The following is a 13,096-nucleotide window of genomic DNA, read 5'->3' as shown; positions in this document are numbered from 1 at the left end:
TTAACAGATGCTTTCCGTTAGGCAGTTAGTTTAAAGCAGGTTAATAGAGGCTAATAACTTTCGAAATCCTATGACTGGGGGTGGAGAGGGTATTTTAGATCGCTCAACAGTAAGATCTAGCTAGCAGGCATGCTAGCAACAGGATGTCGATTCCAAAAGAATTGGCCGTGGCAATGATCCAAGCCAGCTGGCAGAATCTAAAACAATCTGAGAAGAGAAAAAGCAAGGGAGTTTGCTATCGTCAATGAAATCAAAATGTATGCGTCGGTGCCCCAGCCAAATGGATGCATTAAAGCATGCAAGGCATCATGCCCTGGGTCTGGGCGGGTGATGGCTACCTAGCCTCACCTCCAACAGTTGATTAAATGTCAACAGTTTATGCTCAGTAACGGTTTTCACCTGTTGATTCAATCTGGCCTTCACAAGAGGGAGTAAGACTGTAGATTGTAACACAAGCGTGCATCTTACATTCTCTTCCCTCCCAATCTACCCTCCCCCCCGCCCCCCATCCTCACCCATGAACTGCTAATGGTCCAAAAATAGTTTCTGAACATAAACCTTCAAGTAACTCTTTACAAACATCCTCTGTTTGATTACCATCAGATTGATTCTATATATGCATGCAAAAGCAAAATACAAATGACTAGGAAGCCATTTTTTTATGTTGAGACTTTCAGCTTAATTTATTCAGTTACGTACCTCAAACTTAAATAGAGATACTCTGATTTACTAAAAGGAATCAAGGGACGGTAATACTAAGGAATTCAAATTGTGGGTTCTAAGTAAATCTTCATGAAACACTGAACAGCAGGTTCCATTCATATAAATCTTGGGTGAACCCAACTCTCACTCATGAACCGCGTCATTCTGCATTGTGAGTACAACATGTGGTGGGAGTTGAAAGGGATCCAAAAACTGACATTGCTCATAAATCTGTAGCCACCTTTGCCAATTTGCAATTGGGCCAATGTGCTTCTAAAGAATCACAAAATATGTATTGATTATGAACATAAATTACAAGACAGTCAGATATACTGAATCCAATACACATCAAAAAAATCTGCCTCACTGAATCATTAATAGGCTACATTGCTAAAAAAAACTCAAACAATGCAGCCCTTAAATTGGACATTGATTATTATTACGATCTGTCTTGCTGACTGACATTTTTTTATTGAGATTATGTTATTATAATGATGATTGATGACTGTCAGCATATTCTGACTTGTTACACTGAAACTTTAGAAAAAGTTCTTACTGACAAACAATGAGCACATACGAAATTGTTTGCTGGTATGTATTTATAACCGTGGCAACAGCAAGGTCTTATCCACAAACCTTCACTTTTCTCTATGACTCATCACTCTTGAGTATTATTAGTATTACTATTAGTAATATTTGTGATTTGCGTATTCTGACTTCACAAAGAGACTAGGAGTCTTTCATTTCTCTTTGTTTCAGTCTTTCTCTCCTTAGAGCAAAGCAGACCACAGTCATGACAGGTATGGTGCAACATCATCATATGATGTGATGAACTGTAAGTAGGGATGTTCACAGGTTAACTGTAAGTAGGCATGATTACAGGTTAACTGTAAGTAGGCATGTCCACAGCTGAACTACAAGTTTGCATGATTACAGGTGAACTGGAAGTAGGCATGTCTATAGGTGAACTGGAAGTAGGCATGTTTACAGGTGAACTGTAAGTCGGCATGTTTACAGGTGAACTGTAAGTAGGCATGTTTACAAGTGAACTGTAAGTAGGCATGTTTACAGGTGAACTGGAAGTAAGCATGACTACAGGTGAACTGGAAGTAAGCATGACAACAGGTATATCTCACTGAGTAGGTTTTCCTATGCAGTGAGGCTCTTTAAAACAGCTCTACCATGTCTTCTCGCTGCACTACTGGAACAGATACTGTGTCGATGTTTGTCATTGTTGAAGAACATACTGGAATACAAAGGATATGTTTTGAAAAGAAAATCTGCCGTGTGCGTTTTTGTGTGCATTTGTGTGTGTGCATGTGTGTGTGTGTGCGTGTTAGCGTCTAAGACCTGCAAGCCCTGAAGTATCATAACTCTCCATGAGTTCCTGAGTCTGGATCAAGCTGTTCAAATGGGGTTAGGGTCTTCCCTTCTCTCTGTACTTATATTTCCTTGTTCCGGCTCTGGGAACAGCGATACACTTTGGTGGTCTGCAACGCGTGAGAAACCTTCTTGAAATGTGGCTGCGATTGACCTTGTGACAGTTTCACACTCATGAGAACTCCAATCGGTGCCAAAGCAAACCTTTCTGTGATGTGTGTGCTTAACGTTGTTTTACACTGGGGCTTTGAGGAGAGTCATACAATATGGTCAAAATCATCATACCTTTCCACCAGAGCAGATGGACTGTAGCCAAATATGCAGCCAATAAAGCCCTCTGCTAAAAATAAGAAGGGCATACCAAGGGTGTTCTTGTGAGGACTTAATAGCCACATCTTGCAATGTGTTCATTCCCGCTATATTTGCACTAAAAGTCAGACCTGTGTCTTGGAAAGTAAGTATTAGAAAGTAATCCTGGAGTTTTAACTTGCTTTAAAGTTAGCAATAACGGTAGTGGTCCATTTCCCCACATTAGTTTAAGTGCACCCAGTAGTTACAAAAAGAGGCCTAATTGACTCGGGTATGACCAAGTGTTATACTGCAGTAGGGCAGACACCAAAATTAAGATTTAGTTGAATATACACAATTTAACAGGTTAAATTGAGTCCCTAACGATTCACATCCAAAAGCTTACTCACACACTTCAAATTACCATAAAGTAAAATGAATATGCTGTCATAAGCATGTCTCGGCTTTCCCTATGTTAAAAACTTACCTCGGATTTCCACACGATATAGGCGTTTGAGCTTGATTGTTGCAGCTTCTTTTGGAGCCACTTCCGAGGTGAGAACAAAGTGTTGGTGCTCCCAAGGGTAGTGTTACTGGGGCTCCGGACAAGAAAAGGTAAATCCCATGCAGTATTCCTTTTTGCGCCCCTAACATCATATTCGAAGTGAAAGTTTGAAGACGGGGATACGTCCAGTGGTGTGGATGGGGGCGAGATGGAGGATCGCGGTTGATTCAATCTCAGAGTTTTGGACCGCAGGTCTTGCTTCAACGCAGCCAGGTGTTCCGGGGACCCATGCAACGGCGAGGACGCAAAGACACCTGCTTTGCCTAGCCCAGGTGCCTTCAATATTTCCCCAGGTGCTACATCAGTCTCGCTGCCACAGTGTCTTATGATGGCAGGATCCAAGCTACGCGTTTGCCGTAGCTTCCTTTTAGAGACAGCTTTTGATGCTGGAGAAGAGCACGAGAAGACGCTATTCAGTATTCCTTGAGAGGAGGACATCTCTCCGTATCCGCTCAACGCAAGAGCGCATTAGCGGACGTGCCAGTTGATTTCTGGAGTTCAGTTTGAGTTACCTAATGAACTACCCTACTCCACGCTGCCCCATCAGAAGCTACCCTTTGAAATCCATGTAGCTCCGTCTAGATTGCTTTTGCGCTGAAACCGGAATGCAGTTTAGTCCCATTGGAAAAAGAGACTGAATTTGTCCTCTCGTGTTCCTCTGCACGTAGCCTACCTACGTACTAACTCTAAACCAAACTGGAGTGTGACGCGGCAGGTTGAGCTGAGCGAACTTCATCACTGTGTGTATCCAGGACCGACCGGGACCGTTATATGCGCACTACATTGCGTAAGACCATGCATAAAAGGTTTTGAATCCATGTAGCCTTGTTCATCAGTCTGGTTATTGGGTTACTCTTTGCACGCATCTATTTAATTGATTTAGGCTACTATGTTTACCTGGTATTATGTATTGTAGCACAATTCAACTTAATTGAATTTGATTCAAGCATTAATTTGGTTAAGGATTAATCTTCCATATTCTGTTTTGCATTAGCTGGTAGACATATATCATGGTCTGAGACATTGCTAAGACCTGTTTCTTATAAATGTATCTATGTAAATATGTGGGAATGGGAACACATTGTCCTGCCTAGGTAGTAAAACTGAATTCAATTCCAGATTTGGTGTTACCCTTGTGAATGTATTCAGAGGTTAGGCCTCTGTGTTGTTGTACCATACAACTCACCTCAGATGAAGTCTAAAAGTAAAACTGGAGTTACAACTCTGTGTGTGTGCATGTGTGTGTGAGAAAGTATGGGAAATATGAAGCACCACAGGATGCTGGGGGAGGAGTGCTCTGATAAAGAAGCTTATGAAGTAGCACGGCATGACACTGATAACAGCTCAGTCCGATTTGACCAGCCTAAAAACAGCCGGCAGAGAAGAAGAGCGTGTGCACGTCTATGTGTATGTTTGAGAGAGAGAGAGAGAGAGAGAGAGAGAGAGAGAGAGAGAGAGAGAGAGAGAGAGACGAACAAAGAAAATCTATAGTGTTTTTAAAGGACTCGAAGTGCAGTGAATTGGACAGCTTGCAGGACAAAAAGCATGTTTTGTGTGCCTGTGTAAGTGAGTGAGATGTGTGAGAGGAGGGGGCAGTGTTACAGAAAACTATAGCATGGAGGGATAGGGGTTTAGGGTTCAGGGGCCTCAGCATTGAAATCAAACTTGCACATGCCTTGGGACATAGAATCTGTTGTCAGAGTGACATCATAACATGTGTGCGTAAGCTCCCCCATACCTTCACGTTTAAAGCAAAATGTTGTTTCAATTAAGTGAAATGGTTTCATGTTGACTGGTCAGCTGTACTCAAATTTGTCATGCTTAGGGACATGTGCTTTTCATGAAAATATCCCTTCTATCTTTAGAGCAACATCGGTCTGTGTAGGCGACTGCTCTTTGGAGGGGTACAGTGATTAAGTCAGTGATTGTTATTGATAGCCATGGTAGAACGTTCTCTGGTCCGTTTACTTGCAGATTTATCTGTAGATTTAATTAATTTAGAAAGATTTATAAATGGAATATCAGTTACATTTAATAGCCTATCATAGTTTGTGTCACAGTGAGGATTTAGATGTGATGTTTTTATGCTTTGGTCTATGCACAGCAAGATATGCATTCCTCAATTTTTTTTACAATTATATCAAAATGTAACACTTATTAACACTATAATATATTTAAACGTGTGAAAAAAGAAGATGTGTGCGTGATTATTTTGATATTTGGCGACATCTTCTGGGCAATACATTATAGTTCGACGGTGTCCATAGAGGTCCACAGTACCATTTCCAATTGCGTTTTGGTTAGTAAGGTTGCTATCCTGTTTCCATAGTTTTCCGAAGACCCCGTGGGATACAGCCCAGTAACGAAGGGGTTAAGGAGTGGGGGTCCAGATACCTCCTCTCCTCCTCGCCATGACGAACAAATGAACTCGCGGGGAATGAAATTTAAATTCCACAAAGGAGAAAAGGTCTTGTGTTTCGAACCTGATCCAACGAAGGCCAAAGTACTGTATGATGCAAAAGTAAGTAGAGATTGTCTCTAGCTAGCCTGAATTTTTGGAATGGCTCGTGTGCAGTTTGCAGTGGTTGACTTTCAGCAACAGCCAAATAAATTTTGCATGCAATAATAAAAAAAATATTGCAAGCGAAATGTATCCAATATCTGTTCATTCGATAGCTAGCATACGTTAGCTTAGTAGCTAGATAGCTAGCTAGCTTCTCGGTGCGCATGCATTAGGCCACTTGCGTGTGCCTACTGCAAGCTGACTCGAATTGTTGGCCCAGTCAGACCGTCATCAAGCACTATGCTCATCACTACCACGAGCGCTAAGAACAACAACAGCTTCAACGAACAGGAAACGTGAAGTTGATCAGAGCAAGCTAGCAGTACTAGTAGCAAGCTAAGCTGGCTAACGTCAACAAAGAAAAAATACTGGCAATATGAGCATTCAAACACACACATTGTTCAGCAAACGATTTCAATACATTTGTGTATTACAGGCCACGACCAAATATTACCAACTTGTCATACCGCTAACGTTTATAGCTCTACTGTAGCTATAAACATAATTAACCTAGCTACTTAGCTTAGAAAAGCTAACTAGACTTGAGCTACTGTACGTAGAGCTAGCTAATGTAATTGACATCCATCTGTATCTCATCGGTCTAGTAACATACTTGTATACAAGAAGCCTATGACATATATATTCTTCTTTTAATTTGGTTGGTGGATGTGACCTATTGACTGACTGTTTTTGATCATACGTTTCAGGTTGTTGATATTGTAATTGGTAAGGATGAGCGTGGTAAAAGAGTCTCTGAGTACCTGATTCACTTCAATGGTTGGAACCGAAGGTACATTCAGCAGCATGAAGCAATGTAATAATTGGCTAGCTACGTGTCAATAGACAGATGTGATACATAGGCCTATGTGTTGGTTTCTGTTACAGTTGGGATCGCTGGGCTGCAGAGGACCATGTGCTCAGGGACACCGACGAAAACCGCAAATTACAGAGGAAACTGGCTCGCAAAGCTGTGGCGCGCATGTAAGTCCCAACCAAACGGTGTGGAAACGATGGAAATTGCACCACGTTTACACTTGTTACTTGCTTTGCATTCTCTAGAACCAGTCATGTACTTGTTGGCCAGTGGATAAGCACCATGTCGGTCGATGTCCGGTTAACCATTTTGGTGACACAGGTGCCTTATTTTTGTCACCAGGAGGAGAAAGGGATGGGGGAAGAGACGTCGCTGTCTGCCTGGTGTTGAGTCAGCTCTTAAGACCCTTACTGAAGAGGAGAAGGAAGACTGTGAGGACACATGTGAGAACGGTCCAGACTCTTACTTCAAAAAGCGACACAGGCAGAATAACTCGTCACGTTCTGTGGCGGGAGTACACCTGACCTGTCAAGGATATTAACCATAAGATGGTCAACCACACTTAGGACCTGGATTCTACCATGTCTAGTACTTATCCTGAATTATGGTCAAATGGGAAAAACGAGATAATGAACCGTCATTACCGTAAACAATTATTATAATTATTTTTTCCGATTAGGTTTGATTTCATCTTCAGACCACAGTGACGAGGACAATTCTGAGGACCCTGAATCTTTAAAAAGCGAGGAAAGTGACTCCTCTGAGGATTTAGACAAGATGGTAAGGTGTTGCAGCCATAGTATCACACAAGGGGCAGGGGGGGGGGTCTGGGATTGCATCGTTGTCTACTTTTCTACCTTTCATTTTCTTGCCATCCTGTTTATTTTCAATTCTCAAGGTGGTGACTGTCTTTCTGACTGCTGTTTTGCGTTTCCCTATAAGGAAGAACAGGAGGCTCACGCCAAGAGGGAGGGGGAGGACAAAACCATCAATATTGACATCCCCGAAGTTCTGAAGAAGAAGCTGGAGGATGACTGCTACTACATCAACAAGAGAAAGAAGGTACAGGAAAATGCCTGTACTCGGGAAGAAAACACAAAACCATACATCAATTTACCCCTTTTCCCCCCATTCTAAAACATTGTAAACATAAAAAATAAAAAAAACACTGCTTCGCCATCTCAGTGTCTAAATATCAGTTGATGTTCTCTCCCCAGTTAGTGAAGCTTCCATGCCAGATGAACATAGTGAATATTCTGGAATCCTACGTGAAGCACTTCGCTATTAATGCTGCCTTCTCAGCCAATGAGAGGTATCGGCATGCTCAGAGCTCCGCCCAGGCCAGCGTCAGTCCTCACTACGTTCCTCCCGAAAAAAAGTGAGTCTTCGAGGTTGAGGTAGAAGAATCCGCAATTGGCTCTGTACAGATACTTTTAATGTTATTTTGTTGCCATTTTGCATATAAAGTTGTGTCATTTTGTTTCTTTTCCACAGTGAGGAGCTATGCAAGGAGATGGTGGACGGACTCCGGATCACCTTCGACTTCACCCTTCCCATGATCCTCCTCTACTCCAACGAGCATGCCCAGTTTAAGAAAGTCAGCTCCTCCAAGTTCTTCCTACCTATAAGAGACAACACCACCAGCTCCAGCAAGTAAGACACACTTGTTCTACTTCTAACTCCTGTTGATCTGAAAAGAAGGTTCTCTCAAACATACATGTACTCTCACTGACCCCACCCTCTCCCCCTTTCCGTCTGGCAGGACCCTCCGCGAACGCACCCCCAGCCCCACGGGCCACAACCCCTCGACCCCCCAGTCCACAGACAGCCAGCCTGCCCTGAGCGAGGCCTCCACAGCCACCACCCCCAAGCGCAGGCGCTGCCCCGACTCGGACGCTCCCCAGTCCCTGCGGCGCTCCACGCGCCACACTTCCGGTGGGGACCGCCTGGCGGAGGGGGGCAGTGGCAGTGCCACCGCGTCGCCTCAGCCCAAACGGCGCCTGGCGGACACGCCTGCCCAGCTGCCCAAGTTCTTCCTCAATCTGGAGAAGAGTAAGAGCAGCAATGGTTTGCACACGTGCACACACACACACACACAACATAAGCTGGTGACCTTGATGTGTTTGCTGCGTCACTTTACGTTGTCCACCCTTTGTAATTGTATTTACCATGTTTTCCCAGTAGAGGGCACTCTTACACCTTTTGCACATCACGGGTAGAACATTTGTTTCATACTAGCCTCCAATGGCACATGGATCTCCGGAAGCTAACTGTGAACCCCCAACCCTCTCTCCAGAAACACCGGTCCACAGTGGTTCATCGTCTCCCCTGCCCCTGACGCCCAGTAAGGAGGGCAGCGGCGTGTTCTCTGGCCTTGAGAGCCGCAGGAACAACGAGCTTAACGAGGTGAGAACACCGTCTGGTTCGCCGCCGTCCCCCCCCCCCGTCCCGCTTCAGTGGTCGCACCCTCCGTCTGTATGGTGTGTATCCCTCTGTGAAGTCTCAACAGTGAACTGGACCTCAAAAAATGTGGGCCCTGTGTTTGACTGCTTCTCGTCTTGCTATGGCGGCCGAGTGCAGGTCTTGAGCTGGAAGCTGACCCCCGACAACTACCCCCAGAGTGACCAGCCCCCTCCGCCCTCCTACCTGTACGGCTCCCAGCACCTCCTCCGCCTCTTCGGTGGGTGTCCTCCGCCGCACCCACCCTTCTCACCAACACACCCGGAAACCGGAAACATTCTGCACGCCAAAACATGTCTTGGTATATTGAAAAAAAAAAAATTGAAATGGAAAATGTTTTCCTGCAAAGTCTGTGTCGAGAAAGGAGCTTTCCTAGTGCTTCACCGTAGCTCCTGCCTCCTGCACTGTAAAGGCCAACCCTCTCCGACTGGGTCTGTGAAGCTGTGTGTCGAGGCCAGCCCACAGAGAGCAGCACTAAGTCGTTCCTCCCTTGTCTCTCCTCTGGACAGTGAAGCTGCCAGAGATCCTCGGGAAGATGCACATCCCAGAGAAGAACCTTCGGGCCCTGGTCAAACACCTAGAGCTCTTCCTCAGGTACGCCCCTCCACTCCCCACCGCCTCCACTCCCCGCTCCTCCAAACAAAACCAACCCCTGCTGGTGTTTGCCCAACGTCCAATCGATTCCCTCCAGCCCAAGGGGGACTGTCTCCACTCACCGAAAGCGGCTTATCTCCGCAGACTAATTAGTCGTACCTTTGCTGTCATGATTGTCCCCCCCGAAACCTCAAGCTCTCTGCTGTTCTGGATTCATCTGTCATTCAGATAGGCTAGCTCCGAACAGCAGACACAGAGGTGACCTCAGATGATGGGGTGCGCTTGCCTTGGGGAGAAAAAAAATCAATACACATATATAAATACATAATATGTAGAAGCAAAAGAAATATATCAAACATGCTGCCTTGAGATTCCAGTCATCCGTAGCTTCATTATGCAGTTCTTGGTCACCGTAGCGATATCCTCTCTTGGCTATTTGTCCACGGCCCACAAAGCCTGTGTCAGCACTTTAACTACACAGTGTGCTGGGTGTCTCGTCAAGCCGAGATGGGCCGTGCCGCTAGCTGTAGCCTAGCATGACGAGGCGGGGGGGGGGGGGGGGGGGGTGGGTGAGTTGGGTGGGTGAGTTGCCACCGCCGGGACGGATCAGGTTTCAGGGAGGGAGCCTCGCTCCGGCCCGAGCTGTACGTAGTGGGCATTGATCTGCTTACACACACACACAGAGAGAGAGAGAAGTCGCGAGCACACACGCTTTTCGACCAATACAGTTAACAGAGCTGTCAGTGCGCACACACACACACACACGCGCGTCGTTTCTTAACGAGTCACCCCTGAGGGGAAATTACCTTGGGGGTGTAAGCACAGCGCTTTCAATATCATTAAGCAGGCACAGCCTAACTAGTATGCCAACAGTGTGTGTGTGTGTGGGTGTGTGTGAGACAGTCAACCAATAGGCCCAGTGTTTGTCTGCGGAGCCTGTAAGCTGCTCAGCCCCTTTACAGTCTCTTTTACAGCGACATAGTAAAACCCCCGGGGCTGCAGGACTGGGCGGAGTGTCTGGCCCAGCGCATGCCGACCACGTTCCTTTGTTGTGAGGTTGAGGAGATCGGCTGATTGAGGCGTTATTTGTCCCCGAGGTTTGATTTAGTGTGAGGGAGGGAGGGAGGGAGGGAGGGAGGGAGGGAGGGAGGGAGGGAGGGAGGGAGGGAGGGAGGGAGGGAGGGAGGGAGGGAGGGAGGGAGGGAGGGAGGGAGGGAGGGAGGGAGGGAGGGAAGGAAGAGGGAGAGAGGGAGGGAGTGCAAGACCACATTAAAGTGCAGAAGATGAGTGGGCGTTACACAAGCCTCTGTCTCTAATCTTTAAATCCAGCCCAACGATCTTCAGCTGGCCCCCGAACCTAAGGGATTTATTTCTTCTCGTCTAATCAAACATGTGCAGTACCCCTGGCCAGCCACCGCTGGCTGCTGTTGCACGGGCGTGTTTGTCAGCCTCTCCTGGCCTCTCCTCTGAGGTGTCCCGTGCGTCCCTGTGGTTCCAGCCAGTCTCTGCTCCCTGGCTCAGGTCCCACACCTAGCAGGTGCAAGCCTGTATTTCCCTGGTCATGGAATGAACTCACGGAGGACAGTTGTGTCCGGTCGAGGGTGGCGCGGCCCGCTTGGAGCCGGACACTGGCACGTTCATCTTCTCGCAGGTCTCAGATGTGGTCCGTCCGGAGTGCCGGGCACCAGAGCCAACGAGGACGGAGAATCATTTGTTGCTTGTTAAATCACTCTTAATTTCTCCTTTGATGAGGATAATTTGTTTGCAGTCAGATTAGGAAGCCGGTGGAGCTAAGATGAGATGGCAAGATTTAGGGGATTTGGCCAGGCAGCGGATACTAAGAACATTCCGGATTATTTTCCCCTGATTAGACAGGGAGATTTTCCCTCTCCAGCTCTGCTGAGTTGGGTTTTTTAAGGCAAGTCGCTGGACAGGCTTCAGGCTGGAGAGGTTCCTGGGTGGGGGGGGGGGGGGGGGCATGGGGGGGGTTTCCTGCAGAACCGAGTTGACAAGTCCATGACAAGGGACACAGGGACTGTGAGTGATGAGGGACTCGCCCCTGACATCCAGGAAACTGGAAGGGGGGGGGGGAGGAATCGTTGTTGGATGAACTTGGATGTGGGAATTTCCTGGATGACTTTGGTCACCCCCTCCCCCACTCGACATCAGGCTCACCTACAGGCCTACGTTGTCCTTGCTGATGTGTTCTGTACCTCAACCCTTCCCTGAAACATTCAACCCGACAACCTGAGAAGGTACTTTTAAGGGTTAAGCCTAGTGCAGCCGCGTACAAATACGAACTGGCCTCTTAAATCAAACGCATGAGCCCTGTTGGTTCCTTTACCCCTCGTTTCTGCTCTCTTCCCCTAGGTTTCTGGCTGAGTTCCACGAAGACTTTTTCCCAGAGTCTGCCTATGTGTCTGCCTCCGAGGCCCACTACAACATGAAGCACCCTCGACCTGTCTACTGAAGGGGGGGCGGCTCGGCACGGCCCGGCCCTGCTCTCCTCTAGGACAGCCAGCCCTGTCCTCTCCTAGCTAGGCTTCCCCCTGTCTCTGCCCTTCCCCATGCTCCAGGCCCACAGCCTCCAGGGAGACCTCGGCCCAGGCCTTCTCCTCCTGGAGCTGAACAGGGCTGGCCCGTTTGGTTTCACCGATAAGAAGGCAGAGTGCGGCCCCAGCTTCGGATGACCATCTTTCCCCCCCCCCCCGGTGAACCTCGGCTCAAGAACGACTTCACCCGCCCCCCCTCCGAGATGTGATGATCCTGGACGCGACCTGTTTTCCACGCCGCTGCCTGTGTCCCGGGTCTGTGGAGGGGACGTTCAGGAGACGCTCTCTCCCTCTCTCTCCGTCCGTCTGTTCCTAACGAAACAGTTGGGAGGGAGACCGTTTCAAAGCGTTGCTTACATGACTCTTGGGATTCTGAGAGCTCCCTTCTCTGATGCCACGCGTCGACGTGAGGAATGACTGCTTGGAATCCCCTGGGGTGGTTGCAAAAGGGTTTTTACACTAGCAGCCTTTCGAGTCCGAGGACTGTTTACGTAGGACTGTGGAGTTTGGATCACTGTATGCCTGTTTTGATTCAGTTTATTCACGACGTCAAACCTATTGTAGAAAGCACCAGGCCAGTAAGCGTGTGACCCGATTATCAAATTGCGATTGGCTAGTTTGTCAGACGATGAATGTAAAAACGATTTTGTTCACGTAGGGGTTTGTTTGTTGACTTGTTCATTAACTGCGCTTTGGAATTTCAGCACATTTATAGTTGGCCTGTCTCACAGCTGCGGTTGCACATGTAGCCCTGTCAGTACAAAAAGGTCCAAAAATAAATATTTTAATAAACATCGATTTTGGATTCCTTCATTTCACCTATTTCTAATGACAAGTGTTCTGGTCCCCTTAACCCAGCGTCTCTGAGCTGGTGCACAGACTGGACCACAAGGTGAGTAAAGGGGAGGAATATGCAGGCGTGTGCAGAGGGTTGTGTAATCCTTAATGGGCACACAGTGTCCCGAGTCCTGCCTCTGGCTGGACCCTGCCCACCACGCTGATGTATGGGGTGCCAGAGGTCCTGCCAACACGCACAGCCAATCGCTGCTCCCTGAGGAAGGGCACACAGTTAGCACTTTACTCTGGAGAGCCCTAATATGCACAGTCTGTTCTCTGAAGATGGGGAAAGGTGATGGGCGGAAGATAAACACTTAAGATCATCTCGACTTTTGTCTGAT

General features: G+C 47.3%; 2 protein-coding genes across 4 annotated transcripts in view; one reads left to right on the top strand and one right to left on the bottom strand.

The window, feature by feature from the left end:
- Positions 1 to 4,006, bottom strand: part of LOC124474578 (rho GTPase-activating protein 6-like) — a 45,006-nt gene extending 41,000 nt beyond the window's left edge. Inside the window, exon 1 of one of the 2 annotated variants that reach the window (XM_047030877.1) lies at positions 2,858 to 4,006. In XM_047030877.1, the coding sequence (XP_046886833.1) occupies positions 2,858 to 3,373 (516 nt within the window). In that variant the 5' untranslated portion in view covers positions 3,374 to 4,006. The remainder of the gene's footprint in view (positions 1 to 2,857) is intronic. The other variant, XM_047030878.1, reaches the window with a different exon arrangement.
- A 1,208-nt stretch (positions 4,007 to 5,214) lies between these two features.
- LOC124474839 (male-specific lethal 3 homolog) lies at positions 5,215 to 12,709 on the top strand. 2 transcript variants are annotated; one of them, XM_047031294.1, is made up of 13 exons: positions 5,215 to 5,456; positions 6,206 to 6,288; positions 6,384 to 6,479; positions 6,655 to 6,755; positions 6,992 to 7,092; positions 7,255 to 7,374; positions 7,530 to 7,690; positions 7,807 to 7,965; positions 8,075 to 8,364; positions 8,609 to 8,718; positions 8,893 to 8,992; positions 9,282 to 9,366; positions 11,737 to 12,709. In XM_047031294.1, the coding sequence occupies exons 1-13, from the start codon at positions 5,358 to 5,360 to the stop codon at positions 11,834 to 11,836; spliced, it is 1,605 nt and encodes a 534-aa protein (XP_046887250.1). In that variant the 5' UTR covers positions 5,215 to 5,357; the 3' UTR covers positions 11,837 to 12,709. The 2 variants fall into 2 exon arrangements, with proteins under 2 accessions (XP_046887250.1, XP_046887249.1); XM_047031293.1 differs by having other exon boundaries at positions 8,075 to 8,379.
- Positions 12,710 to 13,096: the final 387 nt, after the last annotated feature.

Source organism: Hypomesus transpacificus, chromosome 12 (genome assembly GCF_021917145.1).
Source record: "Hypomesus transpacificus isolate Combined female chromosome 12, fHypTra1, whole genome shotgun sequence".
Lineage (NCBI taxonomy): Eukaryota > Metazoa > Chordata > Actinopteri > Osmeriformes > Osmeridae > Hypomesus > Hypomesus transpacificus.
This window is presented reverse-complemented; position numbering and strand designations above follow the sequence as displayed.

Coding starts and splice junctions, on each gene's coding strand:
- LOC124474839 (XM_047031293.1), top strand. CDS start 5,358: ATGAACTCGCGGGGAATGAAATTTAAATTCCACAAAGGAGAAAAGGTC. Junction 6,480..6,654: donor CGCAAAGCTGTGGCGCGCAT/GTAAGTCCCAAC, acceptor TTTTGTCACCAG/GAGGAGAAAGGGATGGGGGA. Junction 8,380..8,608: donor GAAGAGTAAGAGCAGCAATG/GTTTGCACACGT, acceptor CCCTCTCTCCAG/AAACACCGGTCCACAGTGGT.